Here is an 18,524-nt window from a genome sequence, read left to right as displayed (position 1 = left end):
CAGCTCTACTCTTCCAGATGAAAGTAGATCAGAACAACATCGAATCCGACAGGGAAAAGTCCACCCAAAGGACACCCTTGAGAAGACTGTGTCCTTACAGAGACCAGGAGCATCATCCACTGATGCTGAGCATTTCTGTATAGGAGGTGGGACAACCTCAGCCTTGCCAGTAGGTTATCTGTCAGGTTAACAAGGACAAGACGATCCCACAAGTGAAGCACTAGCACGTTAAAGCTTTTCAGCAACATTGAAGATCCAAGGAGAGAATCTCAAAACTGGGGCTTCCCAGGGAGGTGTTTGAGTCACCATCCCTGAATGTATTTAAAAACCATTTGGATGTGGTGCTCAGGGACGTGATTTAGCAGAGGGTTGTTAGTGTAGTATGGTTAGGTTGTGGTTGGACTCAATGATCTTTAAGGTCTTTTCCAACCTGAGCAATTCTGTGATTCTATGAAGGACAATTTAGAGGTGCTGTTCAAAACGAATTGCCTCTGAATATTCTGAGAGAAAGTGTTTGGGCTACAAAATACCATTACTGGAAGTGACTGATGTCTTCAGTAAGGTGGAAAACCTCTGCTTTGTCTTGTGTGTGGGAAATTAAGTGCTTTGCTTGATGTTACAGAGGATCTTGAATGCAGAGGCAGGTGAGCAGCCCTGCTGCATGATCACAGGAACACCTTCATTTCCTGGAACATGATTGATTTGCTCCACAGCTATTGCATTAAATATCAAGCTGAGAGGTTTTTGGTTATCTTGCCAAAATCTGCCAATTACACAGATATTCAGACTCTGTAAAAGTACCATAAACAGCAGTATTAGGGTTAACTTCCTCAGCAGGCTGTGTTTTGTCTAGGCTCCGAAACCTAGATATAAATATGCAAACTTGCAATCTGCTCTGGGATTTCAATGTTCCTGCCTGTGACGAAGGGCAAAGATTTTATTTTGCTCTATTTTAATGTGATTCCTGGAAGAAGTGACGTTAGTTCCCAGAGGAGCTTAAACCTGTCTGCTCGGACTTGGAGGCCATCAATGCGTTGGAGGGGTTGTGTTGTCTAGTGAAGCAGAGTGGCAGATGTGGGCTGAGAGGAGCAGGGCATGAAGCTGCTGGAGGTTGGGATTGTGGTTCTGTGGCCAGGGATGATGGCAGCTGCCCTCTGCTGGCTGCCACTGTGCTGCCAGGACTTGTGTATCTATAGATAAGTGATTATGTGCAAGGCTTGGGGATTTCTCTCACAATCATGAGAGAGATTTTTGGGAAGGAAGGTTTCTGGGACAGGCTGCTTGTTACAGAACTCAGGACAGGAGGAAGGAGAATGGGTACTTACACCACCTACATGCAATTCTATATGTGCCCAGACTTCCTTCAGTATTTAAACATCACCTCTCCTGTCTTTGCTCTTCAGTTTGTGTTCTGAGATAAGATAGCAACTTTTCTGGGAGAACTTCTGCAGGGGGTGGGAAGAGGAGAGTAAGGACAGGAGCTTGAGGGGACAAGGAAAGGCAGCAGTAAAAGAGCTGAGACCAGCTGAGCCTGTTTGTAGCTAGAATCTGGAGCAGTTTTTATGCCAGAATCTCAGCTCTTTTCTGCCGTCTAGCTGTGAAACTTGTTGAGTCAGTGTGTCCTTCTGTCATCAGCTCTGGGTGCCCCAGGCCACAGATGGGGAACGGAGGGGAAAACTGCTGTGCTTCCAGTGGATGTGAATTTGTTCTTAGTGATGCTTTTGTTTTGTTAGAAAAAATGGAGAGATCGTCTTAAAAACAAAAGCCTTTTCATTGCTAAGGTTACAAACTGAAACCTTAAAATACAAGGAGATGCTTGGATTTGCATCTAAAGTTTGGCCCTCCTATATGTTCATGATGCAGACTCTGATTGCAGACCAGCCAAAGGCAGACAGACATTTCATCTCCATCATGCACAGCTCATGGCCCTTAAGAGAGTGGCAAATTGTCTGGGCCCCCAGTCTAGTCCTGCACATGTTTTCACTTTGCACATATCTGAGGTCCTGTGTTTCAACTCCAAATGTTGGATAAGGCAAGAAAAGCAAGTCCTTTAGAGAGGCACTGATATCTCATCCAAAGAGCTGATGGTATGTTGCACATCAGGGCAGTCATGCAGGTTAGTTGCTCTGGCTGTTGGTGACACAGATCCTACAGAAATCACAATGAAATCTGGCTGATTTTCTTTCCAGCTTGTTTTCACACCTCCCTTTGTGTCAGCACAGCTGTTTATGGGGTGCACAGCAAACCAGATTTGGGTATTCATCAAGCTGAGAAGTGACTATAGAAGGAAGCAGGGTGCTGCTATTTAGGGGTGCTGCTTAAATCAGTGTAAGCACACTGTTGGGAGTATTGCACTGTGTTCTGTCTTTCATTTTGTTTCTTCTGAGCGGGTCCTTAGAATCATGGAGGCATTTGAGTTGGAAGGGATCTTTAAAGGTCATCTAGTCCAATGGCTCTGCAATGAGCAGGACATCCACAGCTCCATCAGGGTGCTAAGAGACTGGTCTGACCTGACCCTGAGTGTCTCACTTCCTTGCATTGAAAGAGATCTTGAGCCAATGCAAGCAACTCCCTCTACTTGTAGCATCTGGCATTTTTAGAAGCTGTACTTGCATCCTGGATTTAGGACATCTGCTTTTGAAATCTCAGAAATGGTCCCAGAAATGGAAGAATACATATTGCAGCATGAAAACCCTACTGGGTTGGAGCTGGGAAAGGGATTAAGTATTTCCTTGCAATGCTACCATCATCTTCTCAATGAGGAGAGGTGCTGCCTTTTGACAGATCTCTTTCTGGCAGCAGTAAGCTTGGAACACAAGAGGCTGAATTTATTATTTTTATTATTATTTTTAACAGGTGCTTCTCTGTGGCAGCGTTTTGCTCAGCCTGTGGTATGTGGGAATCTGTGTGGGAGTGCGACATGGTAAACAAGCCGCTTAAGGTTGTTGCAATTTGGGAACTTACTAGCAAGCTGCCATATGGAAATCTTGAGAGCAGCAGGGACTGGCAGTGCAATCAGCGCCAAATATGCGGCCACAACGCTTGGGCAGGGTCTGCCCAGCCATGGGGTGACCGGTTGGCCGGGAGGATCCAGCTGTTGCATGGAGGTGGTGGTGATTCAGGTGATGGTCATCATTCTACACCAGTACAAAGCCAAAGCCCAAGCAAAGGCTTGGGAAAGGCTGAGGCATTGGGGATTGCTACTGCGCAACAGCGGTTAGCAGCCCAAGCAGTAGAACAAGGGGGAGTGTTTAATTTGTCTGAGTTAACTTCCCGTTGAATTCCTTCCTGTCTAGTTTCCAGTTGTGCTTTTGGTTACATTCTGCTTTCCCGATGAAAGGTGCAGTGCCCTTAGTAGGGAAACTTGAGGTTTTATCCCAGGGATGGCTGTGATGTTGAGTAATGTGGTTGCAATTTGTGAAATTGCTGCAAGACGTTGGGTCCTTCTGGATACAAGCTGCTGCTGCAGGCTTTGTGTTCATCCCAGCTTCATTATGTATTTTGGCTCATGTTACATAGAGAGTATCTTTCTGGTGCCCCCACTTTGAGGCAGATGTTCAGCCAGTATCTCTCTGGAAAAGCTGCATTGCTTTAACAGTAATACGTGAATTTTAAGCAAACTTAATTGAGTGTAAAACCACTTTTGTTTCAGTGCAGTTGTCTGACTTTCATCCTAAAGTTGATCACGTAGTCCTGAAGAATGATGTCCCTGGAGCATCTACTTAAAAGTAGCTTTAAACAGCATCTGGTTAAAAACAGATGCATTTCAGAGCACGTGCCATGCTGTGTAGGTATGGCTTCCTGGTAGCATGTTGTAATCCCACTGTGGAGCTGCCCATGAGCAAGAGTTGCTGGTTGTTACAACACATTCAAGCCCTGGGGCATCAGGATCAGGGGAAAGTTCAGGATCTCCCTGCTGCTTGCCCAGTGTGCCAATTAGGTGTTTCTCAAGGATTTTGCACAAGTGCTGGTAACTTTGACCTGTGAGCGCTGTCACTCCGTGGGTTCTACTTGTGCTCTTCAGCCAGCACAGCGTAGTTTGAAATCTTCTAACACATCTGGGAGGTGTTAGACACCTCTGGGTGAGGGAATCCATGGTGAGCAGGTAGCGGTGCTGGGGCTGCAAGTGTGTTTGCCCAACCCAGCAGCAACTGGGAGATCACGTGCATCTGCAGCCAGAGGGAAATTCTTATCTACCCTATGGCTTGATGTGAACCGACTGATCTGCCTTGCTTTTCCAAACCATGTGGGTACTGCATGCTTCCTGCTGTGGGTACAGGTACAGGTACAAGGCAGCCTTCCAGTTATGGCCTCTGAGTGGCTCTGAAGGGCTCAGGACAGTATTCCAGATGCCTGTTCTCTCAAGCTTCTCCTTTAATATAAAATAAAACCCTTCTTTCCTGACACCTTCTCTTGCTGCACATTGAGGCATGTTATCATCCCAGCCTGGTGTCTCTTTCAAGAGAGTATCACGAGGTTAATGTCTCCAAACCAATGCAAAAACTTGCAGAGATGGAATGATAAATATGAACTTAAGTGTCTCCCACTGTTGTCAGAGGAACGCACACAGGGTGGGAAATGGAGCCGTGCTTTTCATACTCTTGCAGTGATGTGGCTGTAAAGAGATGGGAGGGGGGAGCATGGAGATGTGGCTGTCCCATCAAATATAGACTAGCTGGAATGCAATGCCTTCCCTTTCAGAACCTGGTCTTCTGTGTCATGAGGTTGTTTATGTTCAATTGAATCTTTTGTTATACTCTATATTTCCATACCTGCTTCAGAAATGAATGAAGAAACCTCTCTATTCATACTTCCCCATCTGAAAAGCTGCATGGCAATCTTGATAAAATACTATGCAAAATAACCTGTATAGAATCCACAGTTGGTCTGTAGGCTCTCGTGGTAGCATCATACGTCCTTGCTGGTTGCTTTAAGTTTCTCAAGCTGCCTTCTTCCCTCTTGTGTTCTCACAGAACTTATGCAAACATAAAAAGCAGCTGTTCCTCCTGCATCCTTAGCGCTTAATGCTTGAGGTGTGTCTGCTCAGAATTGTGATCTCTTCCTCACCTGCTGCCAGCAGGGCTTTGGCATTGCTGTATCATTCTAGAAATAAGCTTGTAGTGAGATTTACAGCAGTAGCTGAGTGCTGCCATGCTTGCTAACACTGATTGAACTTTGTTGATCCTGTTCTCCCTGCTGCTGCGTGCAACTGTTGTCGTTCAGCCTCATACTCAAATACTACTGACTGCTTAGAGCTGAGATGAGTTTATGTCCTCAGCCTGGCAGGGAAGGAGGGTCTGCCCTATTTCAGCACATGCTTGAGAAACAAAGGCCTTACCTGACTGCAGAATTCATGTGGTTTGGTGCTCTGACTGGGGCAAGGATGATTTCACATTTTGTGCATTTCCAAAACTTCTGAGAATTCTGTTTCATAGTGATGAATGGGAAAACTCCTATTCTGCAGGGTCAGAGCATCATAGAATCATAGAATCACCCAGGTTGGAAAAGACCTTGAAGATCATCAAGTCCAACCGCAGCCCAACCATAGTACCCTAACTCTAAAAGCCCTACACTAAATCATATCCCTGAGCACCACATACAAACAGCTCTTAAACACATCCAGGGATGGCAGTTCAACCACCTCCCTGGGGTTCTTTAGGACAGTATTTACTAGTTGGCATCTTAAGAGATGAACTGCCCATTGATATGGCCTTTCTGGGTGGTGTTGGTAGAAGACAGCCCAGTCCTGTTAGCACCAGCCAGTTCCTTGGTCTTTGTACCAAATGTCTCCTACTTTCAGAGGAGGAAGCAGCAGCAGCTGGTTCAAACAGAAGTCCCAGCCTCTGTTTGATGTGCCATGTGTCTGCTTTGTGAGAAACCTCTACTGGGATTTGAACTAATCTGGTTTTGTGCACAAACTGACAGAAACTGCAGGACAGAAGCTTGGATGGTTTTGAAGTGGAAATCTCAAGTAGTTATCAGGTTCTGTGTGGATGTGGCTGTCCTTCCTTGGCAGGTTCCTGTGTTCAGGTCATTCTTGAAATGAAAACACAGTACATCAGCAAAAAAGAAAGATCTGTAGTATGTATACTGGGGAAGCAGAACAGTCAGCAATGAAAATACAGCCTTAGGTCATAGCTTTTAAATCCTTTTCCCATTTCAGAGTGGGGCTATCAGACTCTTGGATGCTGTGTTGTGCTTATGATGATAACCATAACTCCTGGTTAAATTATATCAAGTCTTCATAAGGGATTTGTTCATAAGATAAACAATCACCCTGGTTTAACCTCTGTTTATTTTCAGTTAACGTGGAGAAGCCTGTTTTAGGTACATATTGAGAGAGTTCTTGCAGCACTGCTGGAAAGTTAGATGCATGTTCCTCCTCTGTCTTCCATTTACTTCATCTGTTTATTGTGTTCCCCCTGTGCTGCTTGCTGGTAGGATGTGGCTAGGTGGCCTTCACCAGAGTGGTTATGGCAGCAGCGAGGTCAGGCTCTGCTAGATGAGCTCTGTCAGCCATCAGGGCTTCAGCTCCACCATCTCCAAATCACTCTGCCTTGATGTCAGAGGGATGAGCTCACGTGCTCTGTGGTGTGGTTGATGGGATTGCTGGGGATTTGTTCTATGGGATGTGGCTGTGTATTTGGATCAGTCAGATCATATGATAGATGATGTTCACCTCCACGAGGTGTGCCGGGCAGTCCTGCCCATTTTCACTCCAGACAGTGTCAGGAAATGGGAGAGCACTTAACCGGAGGCGCCTTTATCTCTCTCAGGGAAGGGGGATGAACCGGTTGACCTCTTGAAGTTCTCATCACATTTCCTAGGGCAGATAACGAGGCTATTGAAATTGTGCAATGATGATTGAATGTTGGGAAGGGATATTAAACCTCCGCACGTCAGCTCTCACTTAAGGAGATCAAAATGACATCTTGTGTGTGGGGGAAAGAGGCAAATTGCCTCACAGCTGCAGGGTTCCTCCATCTTGCCGTCATGTGTTTCTGGTTGCCCGCTGACAGACAGGATGCTGTAAGAGATGGACCGATGTTCTGATTCAGTCTGGCACTTCCTGTGGTCCCCTGAGTTCTGTTGACTTCAGTGAGAATTAAATACACATTTAAGCACTTCCTAGAAGGGCAGGCTTTTCTACACCCGTCTCTCTGAGCAGCTGCTTGAAGCCCAGCAGTGGAAAAGACATACTTCTTTTGAGTGCTTGAATCAGCCGTACTGCATCCTTCTTCTGCTTACATGAGAAAATGCTAATTTAGAGCGTGCTTCTGTTTTTAAAATAAATGTATGTTGTCTTATGGGCTGACCTCTGTGTCTCAGTTATGTCATGGGGTCTGAAGTTTCCTATTAGTGCCTGTGGAAATGAAGGGACACATGATGGAATGGCTGGGAGAATGCGGCAGAAAAATCTGACCTTTTGGAAGGCTTTGCTTCAAAACCTGTGTGGCAAGAATATGGACAGGAATGCATCATGTGTCTTGCATCCCTTTGAAGTGGCTGGGTTCTGCAGTGCCGGGATGGCTTCCCTTATCTTTACTCTTACAAAAAGGACCAGGAAATATGCCTGTGATGTGGGACTCCTACACACTTCAAGCCTTGATGGGGCTGACAGGATTTTTTGTTTTGTTGGTTTTAGGTTTTTTTGCTGCTTTATTTTTTAGTGGTTCATCAACAAAGCCAGTTGAAAGCAGAGAAATGCCCTGCCCCCTTTTAGTGGGTAGATGATGTGGTAGGGTAACAGCTGTGTTTGGGTACCGCTGCTGCTCAGCAGCTCCGGGATGATCAGAGGGCTGGGAAGTTTTCAGACCGCCTGCCTCTTCCTGTGCCCTTATATCTCTGCAGATGGGTTTGGCAATAGCTGGCTTTTGTCCTGTAACACCTTGCCCTCGAAGCAGGAGTCCTGCAGCAGACCCCAGCTTGTGTTCCCAAGATGCGCTTGTTAGCAGAGCCTGAGCCTATCCCTTGGAAAGCAGCTAACTTGAAAACTGAATTTCATTTCTTTCTTCTGAGGCAAGTGTAGCCCAGATGAGGCTTTGATCTGGGACACTCAGATGAGTCTGACCTGGTCTGTTCAAGGGTCCCAGAAACCAGATGGCTTTTAAGCTTCAATTTTCAAGTTGGATGTCTGCTGCTGTATGAAAATGACTTTCTTGATCAAGAGCTCAGCTTTGTGTTTTAAGAGGGATTTGTTTTATGTAAAATGAGCTTTACTTGGAAACGGTGATGTGGCTTACCTAAACCTTGTCAAAAAAATAATTATAAAAATCAATTCAGAGATGATGTTCTTTCAATGCCTACAGCTCCCGAGGTTTTGCTCTCTAGAACTCTATAATATTGTCTATCCTTTGGAAATGAGCTCTCTAGAGAAGGAGGAGAATGGAGCATTGTTCACAACACACGGTGATACAGGAGCACAGCATGAATTACTGAAGGTGTATGGGCACCAACAGTGCTTTCTTTGGCTCAGCACTGCCCTGTAGAACTGGTCAATCTGTTGCACGCAGTTACGTTTTCAGAAGTCATTACCCAAGGAGCTGTGGGTGTTGATAACTCATTAGCCTTGAGCTTCTGGTCCGTTTATACTTTGTGAATCAGTGGGTTGGTGGCATGTCTCAACAGGGGAGAGGAGGCAGAGAAAGGTGGGAAGATGCAGGTCTTTCTAAATGAAGACTGTAGTTTTCAATGGGGTGACAGTTATGCGTGATGGCACTCAGTTTTTGTTGCTTTCTCTTGTGTAGGGACCCTCCAGAGGGATCGCATTTTTAAGAACCTCACTCGGAAGCGCCAGCGGGCCATGCGAAGGCGAGTGCATCAGGTGAACGGGCACAAATTCATGGCTACCTACCTGCGACAGCCAACCTACTGCTCACACTGCAAGGAGTTCATCTGGTAAGAACGGTTCAATAGCGGTGGTGCAGACTTATTCCTTCATATTCTGGGGATGGATGTGCCAATCCAGATGCTTGAACTCATCAAGGGCTACAAAAGTGACTCCTCCTACCCACCAGCATTGGCAGGGTACATTTATGCTGCAAACCAGAGTCTTCTGCAGAGAGAGACCAGAGCTGATGTGTAAGCTGGTTGCTGAAAGCCAACAGGGAGAGTGTGTGGATAGGACAGTGTTCCTCGCCTGTATGTGCAGAGGTTATTTCAGGACAAAGGTAAGCCCTGCAGATAGTAGCTTGAGTGGGGCTTTGAGAATACAGAGAGAAAAAGAGTTGCTTGAAAAACTAGAGAAAATGCTGGAGAATAGAAAAGCCAGCATAGGTGTAAGGTGTGGGATGATATGTGAGGGGGGAGTAGGCAGAGCAGGAAGAGAAGCTTGTATGTCTCTTTTAAAAGAGTGTAAAGTGGGAGAGAGAATAACAGTGTGTGGGCTGTTGGGATCAGTTTTAATAAGTGTGATGGGTGTTGTAATAGAGTTTTTTAGAAGCTAGAGTGAGGGGGAATGTGAGGAATAAATGGACATTGACAACACTGCCCATACTGAATTGCACTACTATTGCTGGGCAGTTTTATCCGAGGGGGTCATTTGGAATCCTTTTTGTCTTTTGACTCCCTCTTCTGTGAGTGGTTTACAGGCAGGCTGGCTTTCTGATGTTAACTTATGTTCATATTTTGTTTTGAACAGGGGCGTATTTGGGAAGCAGGGATACCAGTGCCAAGGTAAGGTGCTCCACTCCTGCACTCTGTCAGATATGCTGTCTCAGGAGCACTCCCCCTGCTGCTGCTTACAAGCCTCTCTGAAATCACCACTCATATTCTTCCCCAGCCAGCTGACACCAAGCAGCAGTCAGGCTGTTGGCTTGATGCAGGAGCAATCACCCATGTTCATGCAAGCATACAGAGATCCAGTACAGAATTTCTGTTGAAATGGGTTGGAGATAAATCTCCAAGTCTGTTAGGAGATTTTGGAAATTCTGGTTAGTTTTCATGTTTTTAATGTGTCTCAATGATATAACTGATCTTTAAAGGAACCAGATTGAGTTGATGTATTCCATGTCTTTTGACAGCTCTTTTCAGCATGTCTTTTTTATTTCCTAGTATGCACCTGTGTTGTACACAAGCGCTGCCATCATCTAATTGTTACAGCTTGCACATGCCAGAACAATACTAACAAGAATGATCTCAAGGTAAAAGTGGTGTTTGTTATTTTGGGTCATCATAATTTGTGAATCTTCAGGGTTGTCTGGGTGGCTGGGCATTTTCCCATAATGAAATTTATACTGTGTCCCTTCATTCATGGATTGAAAGCTGACGAAGTATGATAGGGGTTTGCATCACTACCAATAGGCAGTTTAGCATCATCTGGTTGTTCTTTGTTAATTCCACTTACTAGTTGGATCAGTGTATAATTTAGGAAGATTCTGCATCCAAAGATATCAAGATACAGCAAAACAAACGTTTTCCTTGATAAATTCTTTAATGATTTACATCTACATCAAAATGTAGAACCCCATTCTCAGTGTGGATTTCTCTGGCTTGAAAACCCAACCACTGCTCTTTGTTATGCCTTTTTTTCCTCCCTCTTGTAATTTAAAGTGCCCATTTGGCCATTGCATCATACCTTTTCTCTATGAAATTATTTATGTTGTAATAAAGAAAGCTTTGCATAACTTGTGTTTCCAAAGGTTGGTTGGTTGGCTTTTTGTGTGCAAGTTTTGGCTGTATTTAACAGGAGTAATGTCCCTACCTAGAACTGCACTGTGCATTGCATGTCTCATTTCTATAATTGGAAATTGTTTAATAACTCTTTGAGGAAAATTGAACTGAAATATTTGTAATTGTGAGATAGTTCTATTATATCCCACATGGAAACCTTTGCGGCACACACACGCAATTGCCTTTCCTCATTACTTCTTAACTTGGAACTGCTGAGCTGGACTTCTTAAAATGACCCCTTGCCAAACCACATGAAAATAAGCTAAAATGCTTAAGGCTAAAGTGTAAGTTCAGTGGTGAGTTTTGTCACCCATCTCATAGGATTGTGAGTGGTTTATAACATAATCTGAGTGATGTGGTTTATTGGGCATGGTGGGGGTGGGTTGACGGTTGAACTAGATGATCACAGAAATCTTTTCCATCCTTAATGATTCCACGATTCTGATTAAGCTGCTTGAAAGGATGAAAGACATGAGGAGACTTGCTTTAAACTTAATGTTTCAATAGCCCCTTCAAGCATTGTTAAGCCATGGGTTCTCCTCATCTGCTTGTTGAGGTGCAAATTAGAAAGTAATGAAGAGGTTAAATAAGAATGGGTTCTTTCAGCTGATGTAACATTTTCTAAGGTGTCTTTGAGATCACAACAATCCCCAGTTGAAAAAATGTAAGGTGACACAATTGAACACTAAAATCCGTGCTTTTCTTCTGGTGCCTCAGGTGACTGAACAGAGGTTTGGCATCAACATTCCTCATAAGTTCAGTGTCCACAACTACAAAGTCCCAACGTTCTGTGACCACTGCGGTTCCTTGCTGTGGGGAATTATGCGACAAGGCCTACAGTGTAAAAGTGAGCAGCTTTTTTACTGTTTTCTCTCCCCAAAAATGTGTGTATTTTAAACTCTTGACGTAGCCCTGATTTGTGCAACCTTCTAGAGAAAGCCAAGCAATAGTCTTAGCCAGAATTACAGAGATACTGATCTACATGTTAATCTCAAATTTCCAGGATATTAATTCTTTACTCTCAGCACAGCTTTGGTTAACTTATATTGTTGAATTGTTTTTATGAGTATTACTTCTTCCTGTGTTAATTTTTCTCTTTACTTGGAAGTTGATTGACTTTGTCACGCCATTAATTGATGACAAAACATATCCACATTTTCTTTTTGGTGCTCCAAACTATAAAAACAAGTGGGTAACTAACAATTTCCATTTGCCTTCATCACCCACAAGGGGGTGTATGTGTGTCTCTGAGAGAGAGCGAGAAGGCTGTTAGTTTCCCAGTGAATCTTTAAAATCAGATATCTGCAAATGCAGTGGAAGTTCAATGCTAATTCTGTAGCATTATAAATCCTAATTTATAGGCTGCCATAGTTTCAATGGCACTTACATGCCTCAAACATATTTGAGCTTATGAATAGCTTCAGGTAACATAGCACCCTATTGGAGAATTTGGGTATGCATACCTGCTTTTTGGGATGTTATTCTCTTGAGTCTTACATCAGGGAAAATACACTGTTTTTTTCAGGCCCAGTATAGAATCAGGTCAGTATATTTCCTGAAGCAGAACACTCCTTTGCTTTTTTAAGTTGTAAAATCCCCTAAGTTAATCTGAATGTTCCTTTTCCATCACATCTGTCAGTCTGTAAAATGAACGTCCACATCCGATGTCAAGCAAACGTCGCACCAAACTGCGGGGTGAACTCAGCAGAGCTTGCTAAAACCTTGGCATGTATGGGCCTGCAACCAGGAAGCATTTCCCCAAATTCGGTGAGTCTTTTTTTCCTCCTCTGTTTTTAGACGTTTAAGAAGGGGTCCAGTTTGTATGGGTGTAGGAGAAACTGGAGACTTCTCTTACAGCGAGTGGCAGCTGGGCTGCATGAATAGACTGTTATTTTCTGGGCCTCATGGCAAAGATTTCTCCTGGAAAAGGAATATCTTCTATCCATATTTACCCTGGTGGGGGCATCGTGTGTTACGTGGTTTAGTGGGAAAATACTGCTGGTAGGTGGATGGTTGGGCTTAGATGATCTTTGAGGACTTTTCCAACCTTGGTGATTCTATGATTCTATATCAGTCTATAAATGTCATTACTTTGTTTCCGTTTCACAGCAGTGTGACTCCACTGACTCATGGTCAGTGTGTTTCCAGTGATCATGATTTCCAGTGGTCAGTGTAATTCATGCTATGCCTTTCTTCAGTCTTTCCACAAACAAAAATGCACTGTCTGTATGTGTGACTTGTGATAGAGCAACGGAAGAGCTCAGCAAGAGGCCTACATTCTCTTCACAGCTTTGGTGCTGTTTTTGAGTCATTTGGGGGTAATACTGTTTCATTATTCACCACAGCTTCTCCAGGTAAAACCTGAATCACTGTCAACACATCATTATCCCTGATTTGTGTGCATTATCCCTGATTCGTTAAGCTACACTGCCCCTTTTGACTTCAGTTGGTTCGTACAAAATCAAACTTCCTTATTTTCCTTCTTCATGCTGTAGCATTTCAGGGTTCCTTTATTCTTGGAGTTGTGAGAAAACACAATCCCCACATGGTCATCTTAGTCTTGTGAAAATCAGCACTTGTTCACATTCATTGCTTATGTAAGCTGTACAGCAAAGATGAGAACAAGAAACAATCTCCTCTTATTACATGTAAACTAAAGGTTTTGTTTAGTGTTCAGGAAGTTAAATTGGAGAGTTTTGTTGGATGTTGTCCAAGTGTTTTTGCTGCTGTCTGCATGGCTGGGGTTACCATTCCTGTAGCAGCAAGTCTTCCTGTGCATAGAACTTTGCATTACACCAGAGTAATCACAAGGTGGAGCTCAAGAAGTCCCTTTGACTTTGTTCACATTAACAAACAGAACAAAAGTGCTTTCAATTTCCATGTGTACTCATACCAAGTATGGAAAGCTGAGAACCGAGGACAATGAAGGCTGATTTGGTCTTCATATAGGGCAAGAACATGCTAAAACAGGTGCATTTGCTGAAAATGCAAGCAAACATTGCTAGCATGGATGTGAATAGTACTCAAATGTGCAGCAGTGGAAGAAGGCAGCTGTGGGAAAGAAAAATACTTTGAGGTTTGGATCCCACTGAACTCTATGGGCTTTTTGTAAGAGGCTTCACATCAGGTGGAAACCTGAGTTGGAGATGAAATCACTCAGATGAAATCTTTTTGGATTCCAGATTTCACCATCACTTTTCATATTGCAGAAGTGGTGCAGGCCTCCTGTGATGTTCAATGGGAGACTTTGTTTTCCGCACTCGTCCTGTTTTCATGGGGAGGGAGGCTGGAGAGAGGCAGACTTGTCTCTTGGGTCTGCTGTGGGGTAATTTACAGCTTAAAATGCCTGCGTCAGGAAGCAGTTCTGATGTCTCAGCACACCTCTGCACAGTGATGAGGATGGCTGGTCACACGTAGCTGCTGTGTGGAGTGTCAGTATCCACGCACTTTCCATTCCAGTGGCCTGGCAGAGCATTTGAACAGGTCCTGCATGCCCACATTGCTGACCTGTGGTCACCTCTGAGGTAAAGTAAAATCTTTATGCAGATTGATGTTTATTTACTCTTTAACACAGAAACTGTCTTCAAGATCTTCTTTGAGGCATCAGGGAAAAGGCAGCTTGAAAGATAACAACGGGGTCAGTGAAAGTTCAGCAAGCAAACTCGGGATCAAAGACTTGACCTTCCTTCGTGTATTGGGAAAGGGCAGCTTTGGAAAGGTGAGTGTTCTTTGGGGAAATACTCTGTTTCTTGTTCAAGAAGCTCTGAGGTACATGAAATTACTTCATTATGTGACATGCATGTTGCCCAGTGAGCTGTGCTTTGACCACAGATGATTTTGAGCATCCAGCCCCACAGCAGGCATTGGAGTCTGTGGGCAGAAGACTGTTGCGTATGTGTCATTGGCTCTACAGTGATGCCCATGCTAACAGTCTGATTCACTTGCACCCACAAGCCTGCTCACAAGATAACTGATCTTTCTAGTGTGAGAAGATATGACAGTCTCTTTGTTTCTCAAAGAGACGAAGGGCTCAGCCCTTGTGACTCATCCTCTCTTTTGGTTCAGGTGATGCTTGCCAAGATGAAAGAGAGTGGGCAGCTCTATGCAGTGAAGGTGCTGAAGAAGGACGTCATTCTCCAAGATGATGATGTTGAGTGCACCATGACCGAGAAACGCATCCTCTCCTTAGCAAGGAATCACCCATTCCTCACTAAGCTCTACTGTTGCTTCCAGACTCCTGTAAGTATAGCTCAGGCAGCGGAAAGCCTTATTCCTGGTAACTGCCTGGCATGTTCAAAGTAGGGGCACTCGCTTGTGTTTTTCCCCACCTGTTATAAACATAGACATTAATCTCAGGTGAAAGCTCTCTGCTCAAGGGTGAACTCTGTGGACCTCCAACAGGCATTTGTCAAACAAAATCCTGGCATTCTGTAAGCTCTCAAACAAACTGGTAGTAACAGGGAATCCTATCTTTATGTCTTTCATAGAAGCATGTTTATGCATGGAGTATTTTCAAATGCAATGCCCACAGACCTGCAGTGTCCTGCAATTGTTGTAGGATCTCAGGCCCTCCTGGTCTCCTCCCTGAAAGTTAATAGCACTGCTTTTGCCTTGCCTGCTCTGAATTGAATGAAAGATCCTTCTGAGATTAGTGGTGGGGAACTTATTGATATGGGTTGACCCCGAGTCAAACCCCTATACAGTTAGTATTCATATGTGTGCACACAAGACAAAAGACAGCATTGCTGTCACTTGTGATGTGTGTACTTCAGTGAAAGACCACATGCTGCCTGTCCATCTGAGAGCTTCCTTGTGTGTGTGTGCATGTGGGTGGGAGCTGGTTGTTGATGTAGGTGGTGCAAGTAGGATTGGCTGTGATGGAGGCAGTGGCCTCAGCAGTATCACAATGAGGTAAGTTTGGGAAGCCCTGAACTAAGCCTTTATGTAGGACCAAAGCATTTTCACAGTGTAGCTCTTCCAAACTGCCTGGGCTGACTTCCAGTTGCTTTTTGTCCATTGGTCAATGCTAATAAGGGTTTGTTTTCCCCTTAGAAGAGGAGGGAGGGACTTGCGCTTTTAAGTGCAGCCTCATTCCTTTGTGAAAACCAATGCACTCAAAGAAAAAATAAATGGAAAAAGGGAAAGGTATTCAGATGTGTTCTGCCACCCACCTGTTTCTCTTCTCATTGGGATGATGCAACAGTGAGTTATGGAGTTCAGGAGTTGTGCTCGTTTAGGGTGGAGCCCTTGAGGGAGACTCATATACTAGAAATGAGGTGTTGTGGTTTTTGTATATACAGCTTACGTAGTTTCACAGAACAGTTGTACTGTATAGCAGAAACAATGCGTAAAGCTCACTGTGGTTTCTTGTAACCAAGGAAACTCTTTATGTTTCATAAGATGAAGAAGCAGGGCCCAAATTTTCATGGCCTTACTGAACTTCTCGTGTAAAATAGCAGCAGTGTCCCATATGGATGTGTGCAGTTTGCAATCAGATCCAGGACGGCAGCAGTTTGCAACCTGTTTCCATGGCTTTGTTTAGAGAATTGCAGTGTAGGTGTGTAAATAGCAAATGCGGTCCTGGGCTCTGTATTTTCAGTTAACTTAGAGAAGATTTAAGGTCACTACTAGTAGCGTCTGTCATGTTCAGGGAAGGAATGCAATCTGCTTTGGGTGCAGAGAGAAGGTCTGCTGGGCTGTAGAGGTAACTGAAGAGTCTTTTGCAAATGGAAGAAAGGGAAGAGCTCAGCTTGTTTAGACTAGCAAGTTGAAAGCAAAAAGAGGATCTGATTGATGTCTGCAGATGCCAGAGAGGAGGGAAACAAAACTGCCAAGATGCTGGCTGAGACTGAATGAGTCTAGGCTGGCCATGGATACAGTTAGACTGGAAATGAAAAGGAGGTTGCTAAACAGTAGAACTGCCTGGAACAGGAATTTCTGGACCAACTTCTCATCAGAGGAGGGGAGAGAAGAACCCCTCAGTCCTCATTGCCCTCAACCTGGTCAGTCTCTGAATGGATGCCAGAGGGGTGGTGCTTGTCATAGCAGGGCCCTGCTATCTCCAGATTTCCCAGGTTACTCTTTTACTTGAGTCCTGTATTGTTTCACTGTCTGGACTGATAACTTCCCTCCAGTAACAAACAAAAACAGAAAGAGGAGCAAAGGAAAGTGTCTTTCAGACTCATGTGCTTCATTCTGTTTTTTGTCCGTGTTCCTGCACACAGCAACTCCCACCTCAATCCAGAATAACCAGATTTAAATTGCTTATAAAGGCATAATTAAATCCCTTTGCTATAATGAAGAAATGATTGCAACAGTAGGGGATTTGTGGCAAAGTGCTCCCAGGAGGGCTTAAATGGGCCTGATACAATATGTACGGTTTATGCTTGTTCTTCACATGGCATTGGGTTATCCCCTCCATTAACACTTACTTGACAGAAAACATATATATAGAGAGAGAAAGAGGGAGAGTAATCACTAAAGCAAAATGTCGGCCTGAAGCTGTATTTAAAAATAACCAAGCCAATTTCTTGTGTTTGGAGCTGGGGGGAGGCTTGCACAAGACAATACCTATTTTCACTCGCAGTTACGTGGAAACCACATCACATGGATCACAATTACAGCCCAGGTTCTGAAAATGTGGCATTAACACATTCGCGTCATAAGAAAAACAAGCGTGACTCTCATCTGCAGTAGGTGGAGATTCTGGATAAATAATGTCTTACTCAGCCTCCTTTTAGCACTTGTTAGAGGAATGGCCATTTTGAGACTTCTGGTTTTTTTTTCAAGAGGAAGTTAACAACCTGATGCTATGAGATGTATCAGGACAAGCTGGAACCAGGTAGCATCCCTTCTGCAAGATGCATGGGGCTCATGTTAAGTGCTGTGTTCCGTATGAACCCGCAGTGCAGACTCATTGCAAATAAGTGAAATTATCTCCTGGGCTGCTTTAGAATGTGTGGGAAGTAGGTATCCCCTCTGCTTGGCACTGGGGAGGCCACACTTAGAATGCAGGTGTCCAGCATTGGGTTCCCCAGTACCAGAGGAAGTTATAAGAGCTGGGAAGGAGGACCTCAAAAGCAACTGAGACGCTGCAGCACTTTAAGAACAAATTTTGAGTGTTTGAATGGAGCTAGAGCCATTGGAATTCACACTCCTGTGTAGTATTCTACCTATCCCAGCAGGCTGTTCAGATACAGAGCTCAGGGCTGACTTAAACAGCCTAAGGCATGTCTGTGCTGCACAGTGCTATATTGTGCAGTGCTAGTAATCTAGCATTAGCTGAGCTGGCACAAGTACCAGAAACAGCAGCGCGCTGTCTGAGTTTATCTATGCTGCTGCTACTTTTGCTTGCCTGTTTTTTGAGTTAGCTGAGTTCTTTTCCTGCGCTTGCACTGGTTGCTGATCGTGTTCAGAAAGGTTTTCTGTTCTCTGGTGCTGCCTCCGTGCAGCATCTCTATTTAGTATGATCTGCTTTAACATTGGGCTGCAGCTTAAGGTCTGCTTTAACATCCTAAAGTGGGCTGAGGCTGCCTGACCTCCTGACAGCCTCCTTGCTCTCCTAGGGAGTATTTCAGCCACTAGGTGGTAGGAGCTGCAAGTGTTGTCTCTGCTGGGTAGCTCTCAGCTTCCAGAGGCTGAAGGGGAAACGCAGGGTGGCAGAGGCTGGGCATGGCCCTGGGCGTGCTGGGCACTGGGCAGATGGCACTTGCACCTCCAGATTCCTTTCCTCTGAAGGGATGGAGCTGTGCTGGTCCTGCTCCAGCTGCACCTGTGTGAAGCCTCCTGGCTCACCACAGAGATGCATCTGTGTTATTTTAATTCTTTTTTATTGAATGCCTCGGTTTGAATAC

The 18,524-nt window shown here is 44.5% G+C and overlaps 1 protein-coding gene across 3 annotated transcripts in view; it reads left to right on the top strand.

The window, feature by feature from the left end:
• PRKCH (protein kinase C eta) overlaps positions 1-18,524 on the top strand; it is a 97,989-nt gene that overhangs the window by 30,453 nt on the left and 49,012 nt on the right. For all 3 annotated transcript variants that reach the window (XR_014946822.1, XM_015865797.3, XM_015865796.3), the window contains exons 4-10: positions 8,748-8,898; positions 9,641-9,675; positions 10,054-10,142; positions 11,389-11,518; positions 12,311-12,438; positions 14,246-14,389; positions 14,737-14,910. Coding sequence is in view for 2 of the 3 variants with exons in the window: in XM_015865797.3 (XP_015721283.2) it covers positions 8,748-8,898; positions 9,641-9,675; positions 10,054-10,142; positions 11,389-11,518; positions 12,311-12,438; positions 14,246-14,389; positions 14,737-14,910 (851 nt within the window). In the remaining variant the exon portion in view is untranslated. The remainder of the gene's footprint in view (positions 1-8,747; positions 8,899-9,640; positions 9,676-10,053; positions 10,143-11,388; positions 11,519-12,310; positions 12,439-14,245; positions 14,390-14,736; positions 14,911-18,524) is intronic.

The sequence above is a fragment of the Coturnix japonica genome, chromosome 5, assembly GCF_054131305.1.
Source record: "Coturnix japonica strain WE chromosome 5, WE-NBRP24, whole genome shotgun sequence".
NCBI lineage: Eukaryota > Metazoa > Chordata > Aves > Galliformes > Phasianidae > Coturnix > Coturnix japonica.
This window is presented reverse-complemented; position numbering and strand designations above follow the sequence as displayed.